Genomic DNA, 23,780 nt, shown 5'->3' on the forward strand with positions numbered 1-23,780 from the left:
TCTCTCTCTCTCTCTCTCTCTCTCTCTCTCTTTCTTTTGTCTTCCCCCAAAACAAAAATGTCTGATTGTACCCTTTCTTTTTTATTTGGATTTTGCTGCTGTTGTTGTTGTTGTTTTTAATCAAAGCAAGCAAACATTTTTTTGCTCATGGACATTTTTAGCAACATTCTGCTTATTATTCCACAACAGAGACACACTGGCATCAGATTTCCATATTTATTACATGGATTGTGTGTGTCAGTGTGTGTGTGTATATGTGAGACTGTGTATTTGTGTTGGATTCTTCAGTAGGAAAGGGGCATGAGATGTACAGTGTGTGGAATAAGGAACTGAGAAAAATAAAGGAGAGATGACAGAGGCAGAGATTGTGTTTGGGGTTATCCCTTTACAGACCCCCTTCATGTTCCAATCACAGGGAGACACCCTGAAGGAGCCAGGCACAACCACAACAATTCTATTTTCCAACCACACTTGCACACATAAAATCACACACACACACACACACACACACACACACACACACACACACGCACAATCTGAGCCAAGCATCCACAGTCAAGATGTAAGTGTTTCCCTGGTTTTCTTACGCCTTCTTTTCAGGTTCACATTTATTGTCTCCGTCTTCTTTTCCCTGCTCTCTACTTCACTTATTGTCTTGTTTGTGTGTTTTTTTTTTTTCCCAGCAGTGCTATGCTCCTTCTCCCTCATCTTCTATCCCCATGGCACGCATGGGGATGGTTTAACATAGCAAACTGGTGCCAGACCACAAAGCTTTATTTTCTCTTTACAGTTCTTTCTCTTTTTGGCTCACTCTTTATCTGTTTCTCCCCTCCTTGCCTTCCCACCCCTGCTTACTACTGTACAGTTTAATCTGCAGTGGGGGCTTAGTGGCACGGCTGCAGGACTTCCACATCACTTTTTTTTTTCTTTTTTTTTTTTTTTTGCTGCCAGAGAATTTGCTTCTGTTTGTAGTCATTTTTTCCTATTGCCCTCTTTGCCTTAGGTCCTCTAAAGCTATGAATTTATTTAATCATTTATTCATTTTCAGATTTCCTCTCAAATATCCTCCTCCCCTTTCTCTACATAGCAGCACTTGAGTGACATGTGTTTGCATTACAATATTATTCTCCCTTTAATCACTGTTCCATTGACGCAGTGGTAAAACTCAGCTGATATCTGTGAAATCACTGTTATGGGTTTCATTTTTCCACCACATATAGATGTGGTCATGTCTTGCTTCCAAAAAACAAACTGCTTAAGTCAAGATCTCAGGATGAAACAAATGTGTGAGGTCACGGTGGCTATGTCCATCTTTTATACACATTTTATGTAGGTTGCACTCGTCTTCTTCACAGAAAAGATTTTTATGTGAACCCAGTACAAGTTACCGTTGCTTTGGGAAGCCTGGGTGGCTTAGCTGTGAAGCCAGCAACCACATATATATTCTGCGCTGCGGTGTGGGCGGCACAGGTTCGAGTCCCAGCCTGTCACCAGTTTTTGCCCGCGTGTCTTCCCCTGTATCTTTCCCCCATTTCCTGTCTCTCTCCACTGCCGAGAAAAGCTGCTGTGGCCAAAAATGCAAAAAAAAAAAAAAAAAGTTACTGTTGCTTTATGTCACTCGGCAATAGAGCAGCAAAAGAGACACTGACCATGAGCACCTCACAGATGAACAGTCCATATTACAGTGAGGCATTATCCAGGTCATTATATGAAGACAAAGTCTTTGCTCTCTCCTCTGGAGTCTGTTGTTCTAGCCATGATTGCAGGGTTTCAGTCCTTACCTGCTTTCACAACGTCTCCATCCTCAAACAAAAGGGCCAAACTGCAACTGGACACCTAAAATTTGTTTCCACCAGTCACCCACAGCTCATTAATTCTATTAGTCTCTCTTAGCTGCTAATTCTTCTGTCTGTCCAGGATTAGCCTTCACCACTGCTTGTCTGTTGATTTATAATTAATAACTTTGATTGTCTTCTTTGTTTGTTTTTGCCAGTTGAATCAGAATCGGACTTTTGAGTTTAGCTTTTTCTTTTGTTCTCATGATCATTTTTTATCCTGTTGTCTTTCATTTTCTCTCAGCTTCTCTCTGGGGGGACTGAAAGTCCAACACAAATCCCATTTCTTGTTCATGTTCAGGAATTATGTTCAGCCTTGCTATTTCCCTCAGACTCCCTAAGGCACCTGGGATTAAATGATGCGTGATATGCAGTGTGTGTGTGTGTGTGTGTGTGTGTGTGTGTGTGTGTGCACGCATGCATATGCAATTTTTGTCAGCCTTTACAGTTAGTTTTGATTGTATAAGGCTTTTCTGTGTGTAACAGCCACAGTAAAGACTCACCTTCAATGGTCCAAAGGATTCAGGGTTTGCAGGACGTGGATTCATTGAGTGTGTGCGAGCATGTGTAAATCTGTGTGTAGCCATCCCTATGAACTTGTATTTGTGTATGTGCATGGGGATGAATAATCTCTTTACATGCACCAAACATGCTTTGTCCTCAGACGACCTTAGGCACCAGGCAGCAAATGTTGCAGGCCTGACCTAAAATTTTGTCATATCTGGTGGATTTTAGTTTGCAGAATGAGTTTAATTTATTTCAGAATGCACTTTCATTAGAGCATGAATATTATATACTCCATATAAAATATGAACACAGCCACAGTGACGTCAACCATTGTTTTATATCTGGACCATCGTAATCTTGGTTTCTGGAGAAACCCAAGTCCTGGCCATATGCTGTCAGCTAACACTAGCTAGCTTTGCTAGCAAAGTACATCTATAGACAGTGTGGTTGCATCACATTGATACATATTTAAAAAAAAAAAAAAAACTCCAAGAGGCACTAATGCCACAAACACCACTAAAAGTCCAGTTCAGGGACTCTTAATTATCTGAGGTGATGCCTCAGAAAGCTGGCTAGGTAGTTATAGTTGTTAGGGGAGTCATTGTTAAGACACACAGTAGCTATGATGCTAACACTAATACCATTACAATACCAATGCATGCCAGCTCTAAATAGATACTAGATAAAAATGAACCAACAGACAAGCCTTGCATACTGTGCTCATCATTCTTCTTGTAAACATGTGCTATGAAATCATTGCCTTTCCTCTCTAATGTATCCCAAACCACCTACTCAGCAATCCCCAACTACTCCATTCCTGGATGCCCTTTAGACACAGGAAGTGCCTTAGCAGGTTTCTCAATATCTCAATATTAAATTAGACCGGTCATTTAATACATCCCTTGGTGTACAGATTGGCATCATTTTCCCTGTGCATACTCTGAATCTCCCGGCCAAAGCAAAGAGACACCTAACCTACTGCGGCCTTTCATAAGAAGCTCCTGTAATAGGTTTATTGAAAATAACAAGGTTGTCTTCTAGAGTTACAGACGGGGCTCTGCCGCTGTCTCGACTTGAACATCAATAAACTGTGGAGTATTTTTCAATGGAGTTATTTTTATAGGCGCTTTTCAACTGTTTACCAAGGTAATGATGTGCGTTTCTGTGAACTTCCTGAGACGTTAATAATGTGAATTATAAATAGATTGTTCATAAGAAGGGATGAAACAAACCAGAGGACATGGCACAAAGTTTAATAGGGAAGGAGTTGTATTGAGACTTTTTTTTTAACCTTTGTGTTTAAAAAGGTTTGAAACAAACTTCTCTACATAAGTACCGTCTATTTGTGCTGACGCTCAAACTATCAAAGCATTGTTTAAAATATTTTTTAAACCAACTTTAGACATTTGAAGCAAGAAAGTTTAATAAGCAGCTACCGGTCATCAAATAAGTTAACCGTATAAACTGGTCTTCTGTTGCTGCAGCATTGTGGGTTTGTTTTTTTTTTGTTTTTTTTTAGCGACACACCAACACTTCAGTCAGATTCAGGAATCAGTTGCGTCCCAGATTGATCCCCTTCCTCCTGCACAGCTCTGTCTGCCTGAGCCTGAGACTGTCTGAGCTCCCCAGTGGGTGTGTGAATGTCCAAGTGTGTGCGAGTCTCTGTGCCAGCATCTGTGTTGCCTTCCTTTTCACAGCGAGGCAGACATAATAGGACAGTGTCAAAACTATGGCCCACACATATATGTGTGTGGCGTTAACTGCACTAAAATGCAGGATTATAACATAATCTGACATTTCTTGGCTCATGTGTTGATTCACCGATTAGAAACCAGTCTGCCGTGCCAGAGGTGAGTGTGTGTGCATGTTTGTGTGAAAAACAGAGACATAATAACAGATAATGTGTGTGCGTGGATGTGTGTTGGGATGGTGTGTGTTGTTTGTAGGCGAGCTTTTTTGGCTAGATGATATGAAAGAGAGCGATCATCCAAAAGACAATTGCAAAGCTACATCTCTCTTTGATTAGAATTCAACAGTCAACCTCTGTATCGTCATCAACTCATCCGGGTAAAACACACGCTATCATTCGGACACACACACATGCAAGTTATCATAAGCTTGCTTACCCCAAATGGGCTTCCCCACCCATGTGCACACAACTCCATTCACACAAGCAGCATACATTAAGCTTTCTCAAATTGGCTGTCCAGCACACACACATACTGCATCACAGACACACATACTGCATCACAGACTATATATATATATATATATATATATATATATATATATATATATATATATATATATATATTAGTTTTGGAGTTTTGGGGTTTATTTTTCCTGTTGTGATGCATGCTCATTTTAAGCAGCCTAGCTATGCCGTTCTACTCTCCTCACAGACAATTTAGCTGCCTCTCTGCTGCCCTGGGTGGCAGCCAGTAAAATGGTGCCGCTCATTGTGGAAGGCTGCTGGCTGCTATTGATTTGGCCCAGCAGGTCTCTGAGGATACACACTGTTGCCCTGCCGGCTAGGCCCAGGGAAGGGGGGCTGTAGTGTGTGTGTGTGTGTGTGTGTGTGTGTGTGTGTGTGTGTGTGTGTGTGTGTGTGTGTGTGTGTGTGTGTCAGATATAAAGGGAGAAGGGATTTTCAAGTGTACATTGGTGCAGTTTGTGACAACAACTCTCCTAAATCCCACTCTGCAGCAAGCCTGCAGTAACTATATGCTCTGGACTGTTTAAACCCCTTTGGGAAACTATAGGAAAGTCCAAAGTGATCAATTAGCTGGAAAATTTCTATGCAATTTCTCATGTGCACTCAGAGAACAGATTTATTAGAAAAATGCTCTTTTCTGCAATATTTCACTGTCATCTTACCTCCTTTTTTCTCAATTCCTTCCACCACTTCAGCTCTTTATACAAGCTTTGAAAAACAAACAAAGGGAAGCTGGCTTCAGACTATAAATAATGCAGAGACAGAGATTGGGGTCAAATGCTTTAGATTCCACAACACATACGCCTGAATGGAAGCTTATGCACGTATGTGCACACATGCACAGCTCACATAATGCATTGTGTTCTTCTTTCTTAAGGGCAAAATTTATTCCCTAGTGATCAGTCAGTGTAGTTATTAAGTGCACTTGCACAGTGTCAAATATTCAGCAGAGCACAAACTGGCTCTCTCACACATAGTTACTACTGTATAGGCACAGAGGCTGTTGACTGCCGTGATGTCCCTTGATGACAACGCGTGACAAACGAGTCTGTTCAGAACACATTTAGGTCTCGCTGCATCCCCCCACCCCCACCCGTACCTCTCCTTTTCATAACTTCGACAAGGGCAACTCAGCCATCCTCTCCATCCACAGCTCCTATCCATCAGCACACTGCCATAACCTGCTGCTGCCCCATGATAAATTACTTTTCATGTGCTGATGTATGGGCCTATCAGACTTTGAGGAAGTGACAGATTAGATCATTATGGCCCTTTATGATTATATGAGTGTTGTTGTTGTTTTTTTTTTTTAAAAAAAAAACTATATTAGTGTTTATCCAGCGCAAATTTGTGTTGTGTTATATAAGATGCATTTTTCTCTGTAGTGTTTTCAAGGAGGGTGAAACGAAGGAGATGAGATGAGATGAGCTCAGTGTTTATGAAGGTGGACTGTAGCAGAAGAAGCCAGGGCACTTGAAACAGCATTTCTTCTAAAGCAAAGTCTTTCAAAGAAAACACCTTTGCAAAATTTACAATCTATGCTCTTTGTATGCACTCAAAATTTCACAACCAACTACTGGCAGTAGAGAAATTTGGTATCAGTGACTATTTTAAAGTGAATTCCCTCAAGTGCATTAAGCAGAAATCAGTGCCAAATGCTGGTTAGTGTAGAGGGAAGCTCTTCCTCTTTGAATCTTAAGACCACATTGATTTTATAATGGAAACAAAACATTCTATAATGAAATTCGATTATACTTTCAGTGCAATGCCACAATGTCTACATTTGGAAAAGTTCTGTACCCACACAAAAAAATAGTCAGATTTGTGATTTGCTTTACTTACACTGATCAGATATAAGATTATGACCACTGACAGGTGAATAACACTGACTGTCTCTTCATCATGGCACCTGTTAGTGGGTTGGCTATATTAAGGATCAAGTGAACATTGTGTTCTCAAAGTTGATGTGTTAGAAGCAGGAAAAATGGGAAAATATAAGGCTGTGGCCTTTGGCCAAGGCTCATTGATGCATGTGGGGAGTGAAGGCTGGCCCATGTGGTCCAATCCAACAGATGAGCTACAGTAGCTCAAATTTCTGAAAAGGTTAATGCCGGTTCTAATAGAAAGGTGTCAGAATACACAGTGCACACAGTGTCTGATGAATCACGTTTTCTTTTACATCACAAGGATGGCTGGGTGTGTATGTGTTGCTCACCTGGAGAACACCTGGAACCAGGATGCACTATGGGAAGAAGGCAAGCTGGCAGAGGCAGTGTGATGCTTTGGGCAGTGTTCTGCTTGGAAACGTTGGGTTCTGCCAGCCAAGTGGATGTTACTTTGATACATACCACCTGTTGTAGTCCACGTGTACCCTTTCATGGAAATGGTATTCCCTGATGGCTGTGGCCTCTTTCAGCAGAATAAAGCGCCCTGCCACAAAGCAGAAATGGTTCAGGAATGGTTTGAGAAGCACAACAGCATGTTTGACGTGTTGACCTGCTCTCCAAATTCCCCAGATTTCAGTCCAGTCAAGCATCTGTGGGATATGCTGGACAAACAAGTCTGATCCATGGAGGCCCCACCTCACAACTTAGAGGACTTAAAGGATCTGTTGCTAACATCTTTGTTCCAGATACCATAGCACACCTTCAGGGGTGTACATGTCTAGTGGAGTCCATGTCTCAATGGGTCAGGACTATTTTGGCAATAAAAGGGGGACCAACACAATATTAGGCAAGTGGTCCTAATGTTACACTTGATCGGTGTATTTATTTATTTTATATTTTTAGTTGTAGTTCACATCTGAATTGAACAGTTAGGTAATACTGAACACATGTGATGTGTGTAGTTTATAACCACAGGGGCATCATGTGGTCAAATATTTACAGATGTAATTGATGAAAGCATTATTGTCATGTATACATGTACTGCATAGAACTCTTTCAAAGTCTCATGCATGTAATAGAGTGAATGAAGTATATTTTATGTGTCCCATATGTCTATTTTCGACCTCCAGTTGTGGTCAGAAGTATACATACACTCATCATGAACATGGAAATCATGGTAATTTGGGACTTTCTTTTAACTGTTCTTTTTCCATGGTGGAATGATTGTACAGCATGCATCTTTAATGACTTTAAAAACAAGAATTAATTTTCTCTAATCCACACAGCGTCAAAAGGAGGCTCAGCTATATATACACTCACTTAAATATTTTAATAAGTGGTGCTGGAGGTTCTACGATGCCTTCTGCCCACAACTTTATTGGAGCATGAGTACCTCGGACAGCTCACACCCTTAACTTATGGTACAAGATTCAGCAGCATAAAGCTTCTGTATGTTATGAAGCTTTTCTTCAGCTTTAGCCCTGAAAAACAAATGCTAACAATAAAAAAGTATGCAGTGTCAGATTATTGTTCTTTCAGATTCAGCACTTGAACAGCATACCCCACGAGTCCTGTTTTATGTAAACCAACCCTGCAATTAATTCAATCGCAAGCAACAAAGGTCTTGTTTTACCTTGTCTAGAAACAGTTTATATAGTGAGTAGAGTAGAGAGTATTTATAGTCCATGTGCACTGTGTGAGTGCTCGTCTCATTCAAACCAAATGCTTTCTCCTTGATCCCTGACTTCAGAATCCTCTCCAGTATTACAGTGTCATGATTGATGACGTCATTCTGAGCATCAGTGACACATAGAAATGAGGACACGCCTTGACAGACAGCAGTCATCCTTCCCTAGTGCGTCAAGGTGGTGGGGTCCATTTAACAAACACGAAGCTGCAAAGTAACAAGATTTTCACTGTCAGCCTTCATCGTTATGATCAAATAACCAAGATTATTGCTGCATTAGTGCGTGTTAGAGAGCAATACAGGTCATATATCTGCGTGCGCACCTTCAGTATTCTTTTCATGGCCTCTAGTCCCTTCTGCTGTAAGACAACCTCTGCACTGCTGTCACTAGCCATTAGGAAGTATACACCACCTTACAGGTCTTCTCCCCTCAGAGGCCTACAACTCACACATACATATAAACACACATAAGAAAACACAAGCAGATATTCTCCATATTTTATACATGCACAGCATCACACGTCATACACTATTATGGCTTTTGTTTGATCTCGCTTTTCCTCATATTTCAGTTTTTTTATACACTCACATACAAGTAGTAGTATCTTCTTCTTTTGGTTGTTCCTTTTAGGGGTTGCCACACCAGTTCATCTTCCTCCATCTCACCCTATCCTAGCATCCTCCTCTGTCACACCAACCCTCCGCATGTTCCCCTTCACTACATCCATGAACCTCCTCTGAGGTCCTCCTCTCTTCCTCCTGCCTGGCAGCTCCATATTCATCATCCTTTGTACAGTACATCCACTAAGCCTCCTCTGCATGTGTCCAAACCAGCAGTAGTATCTAAACACACTTATTCCAGTGTTGTATGTATGTATGCACAGTTTTGAGGAACTTTACTATTTTTACTTATGCTACATTATACTGTATTCTTTTAGTGATGTTGCTCTACCACAACCTAGGCTGGTCTTTGTTTTATAGATGCATTATCTGCTTAATCCAGTCAGTCTGTATCCTTAATGATGTTTTCTAAAAGGTAATGTTAATAAATATATATATTGAAGCACTTTATTGCTGCTCAGTGTGACCCCGATAATAAGCTAGTTTATCACTAATTCTCAAAACATCAGCAGCTCTGAACAACGATATCAAACTCTAGCTAACAGCACGCCTAAAGCTGTTCCTTGTTCCTGCCCTGCATCCAATCTTATTGCGAAGCTAACCGGCTGCTGGGTGTGCTTCATATTTAATGGTCCAATATGAGAGTGGCTTCAATCCTCTCATCCAAATGTCCACCAGAAAAGAAATAAGCAAATATCCTAGTTCTTTTAGGAAAGTCTCTGAGTATGAGTTCCACTTCTTGCACTGTATTTTCACTCTAAAAACTATTCTTCCCTTTCTCCTTCTCTGAAAAGTCTCAACGAGTTTGCGTAAACATACATCACTGATAGATCTAGGACACAAGTCATATTTTGAAGCCGTGGTGCAATAAGATCCTTATCTGTTTAACACGCCACTCTATTCGTCTTACTCTAGGAATTCAAATAAGCGAGCTTGCTGTTATATAAAACACTGGAGTTGCCACAAATGGAGCACTGATACTAACAACCAGAACTTTTTAAGAGGTGGTTGGGAAATCATGTTAATCTCTCTGTCTCTTGCATGTCTTGCTCTTCAAACCACGCACACGCATACTGCAGGTCCAAACTTCCTTTCTCGGTGACATCATTGTGTTGTGGTGCCCCCAGCGGCAGCAACCCAATGAAGGGCGGAGGTGCTGTGATGTCTGATTTGATTCACCCTGACAACCAAGGACCATTTGGGAACCCTGTAACCACAGCAACTCCCATCACAACATTCAGGGTGGTTGGTCGACAGGGCCAGTCAGGGTTCTATGCATCCATTTTTAATGGCCAATGTGCTTAGCTGCTCTTCCTGGGCCTGTCTCCCCGCGGTCCCATCTCCAAGAAGGAGAGGCAGCCGCACTTGGTGGAAAAAGCCCCCATTACATATTTATTGTCCCCGGTCTTAATTATTGAGCCAAAGGATATATAGGCACACTCTCTCTTGCTCTCCTCTCTCTTTTTAACTTGTAGGAATGAGATCTTCTTTCTCTGTCTTGTTTTCCTCTCTCCCATCTCTCCATTTGTCAGACCTCTGTCCTTTCAAACTCTGTAACTTCATATCCATATAAAGTAACCACCAATGGAAAATATGAGGTTTTGTGTAAACTGTAGTCTCAGCAGCTTGTGTTGTGGAAAGTTATACAGCATGTTTGAATATTCCTGCAGAAAACCAATGGAACTGGCACACGTGACAAGTGTGTGGTGCTGCATGTGTCACAGCTTAAAGCAAGACTTTTTCTTATTTTTCAGTCCAGACACCTAGTTAAGCAATTTTGTATATGTACAAACTTGGTTTAGCTGCTCTTCTTTCCTTCTTTAAATTGGCAGCAGTATATGCAAGATATAATCAAGTTTCTGGCACATGTTTCCTTCCTAATTATAATAGTTACGGTTGATTATATAGTTGGAAAGGATCCTTCAGTATGCTGCCATGCACTAAAAGAAACAATTATTTTTAAATCCATGCACTGTGTTCACATCATTGCATTTCCCTGCATGTTATTTTGAGTCATACTCGTGTACTCCCACTACTCTGCTGGCCAAAATCAATCTGAGGATAAAGGTTTTGTAACCCCATCCCTCTCGTTCAGATGTTGTAACATGACATTGGAGAAGATTGATCAAGAAATGTATTTTTGGTCTGCCTTTGACCTTGAAGGTAGTTACTCTTTATGACTTTTTAAAAGCCCCTTTGTCCCTGTTTCATTGCTGCTAGAAATATTTTTGTGTTTTTTCCATTAATCAGTAGGTTTCAGTGTTCATCAAGATTTCCCTGAGCTTATACAGATAAATAGGTGAAAACAAGAGATTAGGATTTGATTTAATTTGTCCACTCCACATGGAGGGAAGCGTGGAGAAAGCACGACTTTTTGCATTCACACAGAGCTCACTTTTATCTCGTCAGAGAGGAGGAGAGTGGTTTTCGCTCACAATAGGAAGGCCATCTCTTGACTTGTGGTGCACCGTGGAATTCAGTGAATGTGTGAAGTAGAGTTTATGAACTGCTGTATGGTTACTCTGCCGCCTCCTCCTCATCCTCCTCCTCCTCAGTGTCAAAAGAAAACAGGAGGTTCGCTCAGTCGTTGAGGACCATTGGATATGTTGAGTGGCTGTTTCTGTGAATGATGCATGTTTGAGACCACAGGTACTGTAAGCGCATTCAGTGGACTCACAGGGAAAGTGAGCAGAATGCAAAGGACTGCGCTGAGTTTGCTCTGGGGCTGTCAAACTTATTGAGCTCCCAGTTTAGATAGTATATAAAAGAAGAGGATTTGGGAGATAAAAGGTCCAGTTACAGAAGGGTTAGCCTGCTTCTGGAGGAAATCCATATTTTATTTGACGTGAGAGCTCCTCAAAGGGCTGTAAATTATTACTGCCATATTTCACCTGCTTTTAAGGGTGGCTGTAGCTCAGTAGGTAGAGCAGGTCACCTACTGATCGGAAGGTCAGCGGTTCGAATCCTGGCAACTCCAGGCTACATGCCAATGTATCCTTGGGCAAGATACTTAACCCTAAGTTGCTCTCCGACCGTTCTGTCGGAGTATGAATGCGTGTGAATGCTAGTTAATTAAAAAAGCACTTAGCTTAATTAATGATGGAAGTGCTTGTATGAATGGGAGTGCATGGGTGAATGCAAAACAGGTTGTATAAGCGCTTTGAGTGCTCTGATTGAGTAGAAAAGCGCTATATAAGAACTAGTCCATTTACCATTTTAGAGGTCACCGTGGCAGCTAGATTGGTGTGTGTGTGTGTGTGTGTGTGTGTGTGTGTGTGTGTGTGTGTGTGTGTGTGTGTGTTCTAGCACTCATGTTCCAGTACTGCTAGACATGTGTAGCATGTCACAGGGCTTCAGCAGCAGTCACACCATAACCATACTGCACGCCCATCGATCCATAGATCTATCCTCTCTCCATCCATCCATAGACTAAAATACATTACAGAGATGACTGCCTCTGATGTGACACTTCGGCAATAAAGGCTTTCTGCTGTACAGTGTGTGCTGCTGGAGGAAGGTATATATTGCCAAAACGAGCACACTGGCAAGCACGAGAAAACAAAAAACATGAAATAAGTAGATTTTTAAATACTGTACATAAGTGCTACTTTGACTGTTTCTGAGGCCTGTTGCAGATGTAAACATTTACAAGACATAATTGAGAAAATGATAAGTGGTGTAATTCAGAAATGGTGTGCAGAGTGTGCACTATAAGCAGTGTTCCTGGTAAGTTGCTAACTATTTTGGGATGTTGCCAGTTCCTTCAGTTGACTAATGAGTTAGTTGTTTCTGCTCTAATTTGAATTTTTAATCATAAGATTTTTTTTTTTTTTTTTTTGCAGCTTTTGCTTTACTTTTAAATTACATTTAATGAAAACAGGATACTTGTAAAACATGCATGAAAATGTTTCCACTGTGGTACTGCTATTAAAATCAGGCATGTGAGCTCCAGTTACATGGATACAGACATAAAATTACCACAGTGAAGTAACCGCATTGCTGTACTTTCTCTGGCTCCATCCAGTTCTTGGTTTGTGTGCCATTGAAATCCCTCTCTTTAACCTTCTTGCCCCTCAGCTGCTGCTCATCTCTCATCTTCTTCCCAGTTCCTCCCTCCATCCCTCCCTGCTGCTATCTTTACAGCCCTCTTACTAATGCACCGCTCAATTAGCCTTCGATGAGGCTTCCACTAAAGGCTGGATAAATAGGTAATTACATGTTGTCATCCCCCCACCTCTTGCTAATCCACTCAACTTCACTCCTCTCCTCTCTGACTACCTCTCTTTCCCTCTTGCTCTCGCAATATCATGGGTGGCTGCCAGAGATGGTCCAATAGAAACTGAAGAGTGGGCCTGTTAGTCACAGCTGGCTTAACCCTTCGATTGGCCACATTCAACAGTCTGCTTAATGCACAGTTTCCACTTTTTTCATCCCTGTTATTTGGTAAAATGTATCATAATAATGGGAAAACTGGAACCACCCACCAGCTAAATGATGAGAAAATCTTGCACACTAATAGACTGTCTGCAGTCCGGGGTATTTTTGCCTGTCAGAAAGAGGCGACATAAATGATCAGCGGTGGAGAGCCATAGTTGCACTTTTTGTGAGACTGACAATCAGAAAAGTACTTGCTTTGGCTCAGCATTCTAACAGCTATTAAAGCAATCAAATCGCCTGCCTGAAGGCAACAGTCCACAGGCAGTCAGTGAGGATGTACCCGTGTGTGCTGAGGCCAACAAAAGAAAGCAGACTATTTATCAGCTTTTGAGCTACTGAAATAAATTGATGCAAACATATTGTCTTTGAGTTGTCATCTGTTACATCAATGATAACAGTGTTTACCATAATATTTAAATGGCTATTAAACATTATTGATCTAGTCAGGCTCGCAAATTTTACTGTTCTCAGGGTGTGCCCACTATTCAGCAGTGTCACACAGCAATATGGATTTTCATCTTTCATGTGTTAAGAACAGACTGCTTTCACACAAGGAAGCTGCTGAAAAGGGCCAGGCTTCCTTTTGGGAGAACCAGCTCAAAAGCTTTTATTCCAACATCAAGGAAACAGAACAGAGAGGAAGAAAAAGGGTGACGTCTGCAAATCGAAATAAAAATGTGTTCTGAAATGAAATGGAAGCAATCTGAAATAGGTACTCTTTGCCTTTTTGAGTATGAAATTTGCAGAACTTTTATTTTTATTCAAGTAAATGGACCCCCCACACACACACACTGCCCACCCACCCATAAGACACTTGATTGGCATTACAGTTCTCTTTAAGAGAGGTAACATACTGGTAAGACTGTCTCACAAAGGCATAAGAAACGAGAAAAGCAGAGGGAGAGAGGGAAGCAGCCAGGCTGGAGGAAGATAGAAAAGAAGGTAGAAAGGAAGGATAAGAGGCATGTCAGGAGGGGAGGAGGACAGAGTGTTTGGTGAACTGGGGGAAGTGATAAGTTGAGTAAAGCCAGATAGCCTAAATCCTCATCTCAATCAATCACATTTTCGCTTCCTCCCCTCTCAGTTTGTCTTATTGATTTCTTGTTGCTGCCAGTGTCCTGAAAGCCAGCTCAAATGACTTTTCAGAGTTTTTGGAGCTCCATTTCCCAGTGAAAACTGGTATTTGGTCATTTGTTCTCGTAGATATATATAGCTATATGTGCAGTAACCCACTGTTCCACATTGCACTCATATTAAAGTACGTGTATTATAATGTGAATTGAGGAAATATTTAATTGGCTCTTTTTAGTTATCTGTAAAGGCAAGTAAATCATATGTACCCATAAACAAATGAAGGCGTAAAGCTTGCATTTCACTTTGAAAATGTGGAGTTTAATATCATGAACACGTCATTTCAATTCATCATCTAAGATCTACTGCTTTTCATTTCTCCTGTATTATACATGGCGAAGTGCATAAGTCACGCAGCAGTCAAGTTTCAAGTGCATTGCTCTAATTTGGATTTACAGAGTTAAATGTGTTGATGTAAGAGGTGCAACATCTTAACATCTGTACATTAAAAACTGCGACCAAGTTCCCAATTATAGTTTTTGATCTGTCGTGCTCGGCTTATGTGGAATACTTACTGAAAAAGCAAAGCCAACGATGACTGATGGGGAGGGGGACCAGCCCAGATGGACATAATTTTCCTTTGAAGTGTAATCAGTAATGAAAAAAAAAGAAAAAAGATTGAATATAAGCATTTGAATGTGTGGGAAATACAGCTGATGTATACAGTTTATGTGCATCTTTCTACCCACACAATACCAGCATCTGAGTCACTTTTGAAAAGACCAGAGAGGTGGCTCGGCAGCACACTTTCTCCCTGTTTCTTGTCCTGTGTTTCTCTCACTCCGACAAATGATAACACATACACGTATACCGTATGTACCTGCGTATAGTGGTTGTTCTTGAGTGTTCAAAGGTGATTGAGTTACCCTCTGCAGAGGCAATTAAAATGTGCCAGCGCAACGACATTCCTACAGACTCCAACGTTAAGTTCTGTGCCTTTAAAGATCATAATTTCTCTTGAAAAAAAAATGCTCAGGGGTTACTTCTAAAGTCTGTTTGAGTTTGTTTGTGTTCACTCAGAAAGATGACAGATAACTGGTAATCAGCTTGTGGATGAGTTTGTGTGCACACACATACTCAGTAGTCATATACATCAAACAAACACTCTCCCTTCAAGCCATATCCAGATGTGTTTTCTTTGTTGTGCTGGGAGACAGTTTGACAATTTGCTGATTTTTTTTTTCTTCCTGCAAATCTTTTTTTTCATACTGCTTGTTATCTGTCTGCTATGAGTCAGTGAGGGCTTTCAGATCCTCTGTTTATGACAAGGCAGCATCTTCAACTTCGCCATTAAGCTCTGGCATTAGTTTGAGGGGCTGTTAAATAATCAAACGATATTCTGCACTCAGGGCAGAGCGGTGGTGCAGTGGTTGGCACTGTTGCCACACAGCGAGGAGGTCTGGGTTTGAATCCACCTTGGCCCGAGTTTGCATGTTCTCCCTGTGTTTGCTGGCGACCTGTACAGGGTTTACCCTGCCTCTCGCCCTATGACAGCTGAGATAGGCTCCAGAAAAGGATAAGCGGAGTAAAATGGATGGATGTTGTAGTTGAAAACACCTACACTGAGACGGAGGAAAGGCTGAGAATTGAAGTCATTTTTAAGAAGAAGAAAAAAAAGGCAGTGATGCCCTACAAGTACTGTCTAGGGGCCATGAGTTGCCAGGTATTATTGTGATTGCCAAATTATCTTATACAGGTCATTTTTAAGATCATTTTTTTGACAAAATAACAGCACCAGAGTTGAGCTGGCAGCTTTCACACCAGAATTCATATGAGCTGATTCATACAAGTATGTGAAAGCTGCCTGAGATAATCAAAATATGGCCTTCAAGAAAACCTGAGCTCACTGCTAAGGAGTGGAGCGCAAACCTTGTTTTTGCCACTTAGTTTATCTTGTTTTTCGTGCAGCGCTATGATGCAACAAACACAAATTGTCTCTTCATTGACAGTTCTGTCAGTCTGCCACCATTTCAACAGGGCAAATAGAATAAGTTAATTAGTATGTCTAATTGCATTTGGTGGCTCAGCTTTTGGAATATCAAATCAAATTAGGATTCTCAGTGTTCTCTTCCGTGGCACACGGTTTGCCTTAAGCTATGCTTTTTAGGATCTGTCTTTTGTCTTTGTCTCTATCTTTCTCAACATCCCTTCCAGCTGTACTAGACTCTCGCTTTGTAGTCTGCCCTCCTCTCTCTCATCATCCACCCACACTTTCTTTTCCTTTTCTTTCCATTTTTGGATTACATTCTCACATTCTTTTAATTTTTTTTATATATATATATATTTTTTTACTTGTACTTCCTCAGCTCTCAACTTTTCATCTCTTAATGAACTGTCTCAGTTATAAATTGACTCTGTAACAACTAAAAGAATGCAATATAATAACTTGAAAATTTATTACAATAAATGCTATAAATAGCGCTTAAGTTAATGCAATTTTGTTTTTTTCCTTATGTGTTTTGTTTATTGTTATTATTACTGAAATAAGGCTTTTGATAGATTTTTTTATTCCAGCTCATTGTTCTACATCTGCCTGTCCTTCGAAAAAAAACATAAGCCAGTCTGCCACTCTTGAGTTAGTCTTTGTTCTGTCAGAAGCTATTCCAGCGATAAGTGTAACAGATAGCTGCAGGCCCGGGCAGACAGTGTATAATTGAGTGATAGGGACTAATGTAAGTGAATGGCTTAGGGCCGACTGTGATCCACAGCAGCAGCAGCAGAAGCTCAGGCATAGAGCGAGGCTTTCTGTTAGGCCTTCTGTAATACTAGCAACAACAGCCACCAGATTACCTGCCTGTGTTTGTATGAGTGTGCATGTGTGTACAAGTGCGTATTTTTGGCTCAGGTTATCTCCTTTTTTGTCTTTTTTTTTCCCATTACAGGGTCGTTTCTTGTCTGTTTACCACTCTACTTTCATTTCTCCTCTCTCCACACAGTTTTTCTCATATCTTTTTATCTACTCTCCATCACTACCACCTCCTCCATCCCTCCCTTTTAATTAACATGACAAGCTGTGAAGTGAGTTGCTAAATAATGCAGGCTTTTCCAGTGACAGTGAATAAGCTGTAGTGATTAGTGGGTATATGCAGCGCACACACACACACATAAAATATGATCTGTCTTTACCAATATTGAATTTTCTGCAAATTAAACTTAATTACACAAATATGCATATGAATGCTCTGTTGAGAATAGTCTGTTTCGAGTATTGCATTTAGAATGACAATAGCAGTCATCCTGTGGTTAGTACAATGAGTAGGGTTTGTGTAAATGAAAGCAGCTTTTAACTATGGTTAATAACAATCATCAATTTGAAAGAACACAAAAAGTAAACTTCTTTTTCCTTTGGGTAGATATTCAAGATACACTAAGTATTGTGCCCATCCATACTGTACTGTAGTAGTGTAAATCAGTGCAGGACTTAATTTGTGCAGGGAGAGATCTAGGTTATCCCAAAGCAATTGTTTCAAACCAAACCAAGTGGAAAATCCAGCGAGGGTTTAGTTGTTTGCTGCCTTAGCTGCAGGGAAGCAAAGAGCTCTGGGTTCCAGTGTTCTTCCACCCCACCCCCCTTGTCTTTTTTTAATCAGATGGCTTGTTCACGAGTGGAGGGGATTAAGACTGCTGCTGCTGTCGCTGATGAATCTGTCCAGTTTTGGAAAGCACACAAACACATGCACATACCCTCTCGACTCAGCACGGGGACCACACAGCTGCACGCATGCACAAATGCATAGATGCACATACAGAAGCAGTTAAGTACAGGTACCAGTCAGAGTTAGTAAACACACGAATTCACGTACAGAAGCATCAGCATAAACATGAACTAGCACATATGCTTGCATGTACATTACAGCGCAGGCCTAGATGCATCCCTCTTCTGCCTCTGCTCACTTTCAGTGTCTCTCATTCAACACTGTCAGCTTCTGGGCAGCAGCAGTGATCTGCCATGTCTCATTGTGTCATGTGATTTGAGCTGTGAGATTTCTGACACACGGACTGACGCCCGTCTCTTCTAATGCCAAACACTCACACCAGGCACTGCAGATGGCACAAAGACAGACAGACAGACAGTTAGAGAGATAGAGTGTGAGTAAAAGCACAGAAAAATGTGACTGATGGAAAGGAGAAGGAATGATGCGAGCGAGAGAGTAATAGAAAATGACAGGAAAAAGGAAGGAACATAAGTTAAAGAGAAAGGATATGAGGATGTGAGGGGGGAACATTTAGGAGGCTAAAAACTTTAAAAGCAGTAAAGGACCTGATAGATTTTAAGGAAGGAAGGAAGCTTAAGATGAAGGGATAGAGACATCGAGCTGTATGTTGATCCAACACTTTGTGCAACATAGCCAGAAGATAATATCAGTCTCCTCCCACTTTAATCTGCCCATCATCCATCAATCCCTTGCCCTAGCCTTCCACCCCTTCGTCTTAAAGCCAGTCATTCCTTTTCATCAATTTCAAATCATGCTGATGTGACATAAATTTGGAAGAAATCCAGTACTGAAGTATGGGCTGCTTTGTAGATTATGTAATGGGTAAAAACATAAAGCAGAAAAACTCAGACCATTGCTTGGTTGGGAGATAAAAACTGAACTTCAGAAGTTGCTGATGTTTTAATGCCAAATGTTTGCCATAAGTTGAGATTCATCAGCTACTTAGTGAACTCTCTCTCTCTCTCTCTCTCTCTCTCTCTCTCTCTCTCTCTCTCTCTCTCTCACTCTCTCTCTCTGAAACACACACACACACACACACACAAGCACACACATCAAAACACACCTCTGGCAATGAGTGTATGGTCCTAATGAAGCGAGAAGGGGAGAGGCAGCTGCATAACTGGAGTGTGAGGCCCAGAGGGAACTCACACACTTCAAGTCTGTGTGTCCCTGTGTATGTGTGTGTGTTTGAGTGTGTGTGTATGTGTATGTGTCTGTGTGCTTGCAGTTGATATAATGGCTGAAATTCTCTAAAAATTGGAATTTCTGTAATGACTGCATTTCCTTTGTCTTTCTTTCTCTGACTCCCTGCTTCTCTCCCCAGGTTGTGAGGGCCTGTTTCTATTGTCCTGTTGTACAGTGAGGCAGTGAGCTCACGGCTGATACAGCATGCATGTGTCGACATATCCCATGATGCACTCCTGTCCAGGCCTGCTCCTCCTCAGCTTCCTCTTCCTTGCTGACGCTGACTGTAAGTGCTTTCATACTTCAACCCTGCCTACAGTGGCACAGACACACACATGCACACACACCAATCAAGTATAACATTATGACCACCTGCCTAATACTGTGTTGGCCCCCCTTTTGCTGCCAAAATAGCCGTGACCCATTGAGACGTGGACTCCACTAGAACCCTGAAGGTGTGCTGTGATATCTGGCACAAAGATGTTGGCAACAGATCCTTTAAGTCCTCTATGTTGCGAGGTGGGGCCTCCACGGATTGGACTTGTTTGTCCAGCATTTCCCACAAATGTTTAATTAGACTGAGAGCTGGGGGTATTTGGAGGCCAAATCAACACCTCAAACTTGTAGTGGTGCACCTAAATCATTCCTGAACAATTTTGTGGCAGGGTGCATTATCCTGCTGAAAGAAGCCACAGCCACCAGGGAACACAATTTCCATGAAAGGGTGTGCATGGGCTGCAACAGTGCTTAGGTAGGCGGTACATATTACAGTAACAGCCAAATGGATTGCAGGACCCAAGGTTTCCCAGTAGAACATTGCCCAAAGCTTCACACTGCCTCCACTGGCTTACTTTCTTGCCATAGTGCAGCCTGGTGCAAGGTGTTCCCTAAGTAAGCAACGCACGTGTATCCAGCCATCCACGTGACATTAAAGAAAACGTGATTCATCAGACCAGAACACCTTCTTCCATTGCTCTGTGGTCCAGTTCTGGTGCTCACTGTTGCCCATTGTTGGCACTTTTGGCAGGTGACAGGGGTCAGCGTGGGCACCCTGCCTGGTCTGCAACAAACTGCAATGGACTGTGTATTCTGACACCTTTGTATCAGAACAAGCATTGACTTTTTCGGCAATTTGAGCTACAGTAGCTTGTCTGTTGGATCGGACCACACAGGCTGGTCTTCGCTCCCCCCCGTGCATTAATGAGCCTTGAACCAAGGCCACTTTTGTTAGATATTGACCACTGCAAACTGGGAACATCCCACAAGAGTAGCAATTTTGGAGATTCTCTGACTCAGTCAGAGCCATCACAGTTTGCCACTTGCTCAAATCCTTACACTTGCCCATTTTCTTTGCTTCTAACACATCAACTTTGAGGACAAAATGTTCACTTGCTCCCTAATGTATCCCGCCCACTAACAGCTGCCATGCTGAAGACAGTGTTATTCACTTCACCTGTCAGTGGTCATAATGCTATGCCTGATCAGTGTGCTAAAGTTTATGCTCATTAGATGTTTAGATTTGTGTACATTGAAGAGGAATTGAAGTCTAAATGTATTTTGCATACTGACCTCAACCCAAACATACAGTTAGAGCCAGAATTATCTTCAGTGCCAAAAAAAACAAAAAACAGTTCTGCAGTAGATGGTATGGACCCAACAGGACCCTGATCTCAATAACTTTTAGTTTTTTCTGGGGTTACTTAAGGTTCTTCAAGATGCATGGAACAACCAAAGTGCCAAGTGCTTTGAGCATTAAAAACAGTGCTTTTTTTTTTTTTACTGTTACTATACTTTTTATCAGTTACTTTTAGTTAACTGATTATTCATTATTGTTAAAACATACTAATTTTTCTTTAACTGTCATTACTTTATAGGCGATACATAAAGAGAAACTGGTAATTAAAACATTTACATCACATATCTGCTGAAAAAAAGCACACAAAGGGATGACATGAGCTGATTTTCTTTTATAAACCAGTCCACTCCAGATATTCCAGATATCACATCCCTACTGTATGTGTGTGTTTGTGTGAGATTGTATGTCTGTGTACGACTGTATGTTTGGTAGTAGGTTTGATATGAGGCCAGATGTTTCTGTCCATCCCAGTATTACTTGGCATGGATAGACAGACCACATATGGCAAATCAGATAATTTCCCTACAGCTTGTGTAATTGTCATTACACAGTGTGTGTGTGTGTGTGTGTGTGTGTGTGTGTGTGTGTGTGTGTGTGTGTGATCCCTGTGGCTCATCACATCAATCCTCATCCAATGTATTTCTCAAGTAATTTTACATGCACATTAACGTACCGATTATAGTCACATCCTAGTTAAGACTATGGCTGCGTCTATTGAAAATAGTTACTTTCATTGTTACTGAACAGAAGAATCTGTCGATTATTTTCTTGTGTAATCATCTGGTTTATAAAAGGTTTGCTTTTCCCATAGCCTAAGGTGATGTCATCAAGGCAAAATTCAAAACAAAACTGTTAATTAATAGTCCATTTTGGTGGCTAGGTTTCATTTTTTTTTTAAATTGTGCTTTAAAATCATTTAAACAATTTAAGGATTACAAGATAGCTGATTAATTTTTTATTTCATTCATCAACTAATTTACCAATAGTTTAAACCTAGCTAGTCACCTATTTATCTGCCGATGTATAATTAAATGACCCAGACTAGCCTTTACTGTCAAAAGACGCATTTGTGAGTGATTTTTGACCCAAAACATCTGTATGGAGTATCTTATAATGAAGCCTATTAAGTATAAAATAGCTTATCAACATTACTAACAAGTGTAAATAATTAAAATTGTTACCAAATGTTACTACTCTCCAGTGCAGTGGACTATTAATGATTATTTGGTACTTTAACTTTGCATTTAACTAAAAAAGCTAAATTTGAATTATGTAACTATTTAAACTGCGAGTAACTGAATAATTGTGAAGTGGAGAAAGGAAATTTCTATTTGTAAAATTGAATCACATTAAAAAAATAGCCTACACAATAATATTACTATAATATTACTTTTTTTTAAATTAGTGTGTACGCTACACTTTTTTATAGTTGGAGAATGTAAAGAATGACTTAAAGCGATGACAAATAAAAATTAAAATAAAAAAAAAAATAATAACTTTTTTTTTTTTTTGTGGCTCCAAAAACCTCATGTTAAATTTCACACAGGTGTGCTTGCAAGCATCCCCAGAATTTATGTTTCAGAGAGCGACATGCCAAGGTCTGATTATCCAAGCTGGCAATTAGCAATGAGGATCTCATAGCCGAGATGATGAAATGCTCGGGTCTGAGTTGAGACTAAGCATAAAAGACATTAAGGCATAAGCGAAGTGTGAGAGTACTATAAGACTTGATAATCAGAAAGGGAAATGTAAGAGAAAAAGGCTGCTAGTCAAACCTTATTGAGCTTTTAAACATCCAGGAGTTATAATTTCTCAGTCAAAATTGTATCTAGAGGAAATTTCAATTTGTATATTTGTTTTAAAATGCTTGTTGTGTGGGTATATAATACATAAAGAATGTATAAATGTTTGTTGGAAGGCAAATGCAGTGTAGGTCCAAGCAAGTTTGTGGTTATACAATACAGTGCATTTTTCATCGCCACCCTTTAATGCAGGCATACGTAAGCACAAAGCTGCTGTAATGACACACAAGTATAGGCTTCATACAGTTGTTCACCATCCTGCGTGTTTTAAAAGTACACAGACACCCAGAACACAAATAAAGCACACACACACACACACACACACATATCCACAAGCCACTCTTGTTTTCCTTTCAGCCTCCTGCCCTCTTGTCCCACATGCAAGTTCCAGGGTCGGCCAGTAAAGGCCCAGTCATCCATCAAAACAGTGACGCTCCCGGAGTTCCCCTATGAGGGTTAGGGGAGCAGCAAAGATTTGACAAGGGGGGGAAAGGATTCATACTTTGCCTTCTCTGTCTATATTTTTCTTTTCTCCTGCCCTCGTCTCATTCGCTGTGACTTTCTCCATTGCTCTTTTCCCGCTCGCTCTCTGCCTCCTCTCAGCGCATCCATGTAATCTGGTGAGCAAGGAGGGACAGAGGGCTTGAAGGGAGTGGGGGGGTGAGGAAAGAAGGGATGTTCCTTCCTCTTTTTTATCTCATTGTGTATGACATTCAGTGCTTCTTTTAATATCCACAGCAGGGAGTCTGAGATTTGAACACTGAGAATTCAAACAGGGGATGCTGGGACACACTGACATCTTTGGTCTTCATAGTGTGTTGACATGTTTTGAAATGTTAAATCCTCTCTAAAAGTTGCTTTCGGTTGTGCTTATCTTTCCTCAAACTTAACGCAGAATGACTGAAATATATTTGAAGAATAATAGTTTTTTTTTTGTTTTTTTTTTTTTAAATAGAGGCCACATTTAATTTTATATATCTGTGGCATTGACACACTTGCTTGGTACACAAGTTACTCCCACAGATACATGTAGACTGAGAGTATTATGACGCAGTCAAATGGAACAGCATCCCATGTGCATAGTTGGAAACCTTGCATGACTTCACCATATGTGCATTCTGC

The 23,780-nt window shown here is 40.8% G+C and overlaps 1 protein-coding gene across 1 annotated transcript in view; it reads left to right on the forward strand.

Annotated features, from left to right (window-relative positions):
- Positions 1–23,780, forward strand: part of ptprdb (protein tyrosine phosphatase receptor type Db) — a 115,349-nt gene that overhangs the window by 19,988 nt on the left and 71,581 nt on the right. The window contains exon 3 of the mRNA XM_030742015.1: positions 19,360–19,506. Coding sequence (XP_030597875.1) covers positions 19,425–19,506 — 82 coding nt within the window. The 5' untranslated portion in view covers positions 19,360–19,424. The remainder of the gene's footprint in view (positions 1–19,359; positions 19,507–23,780) is intronic.

This window comes from Archocentrus centrarchus, chromosome 1 (assembly GCF_007364275.1).
Source record: "Archocentrus centrarchus isolate MPI-CPG fArcCen1 chromosome 1, fArcCen1, whole genome shotgun sequence".
Classification (NCBI taxonomy): Eukaryota; Metazoa; Chordata; class Actinopteri; order Cichliformes; family Cichlidae; genus Archocentrus; species Archocentrus centrarchus.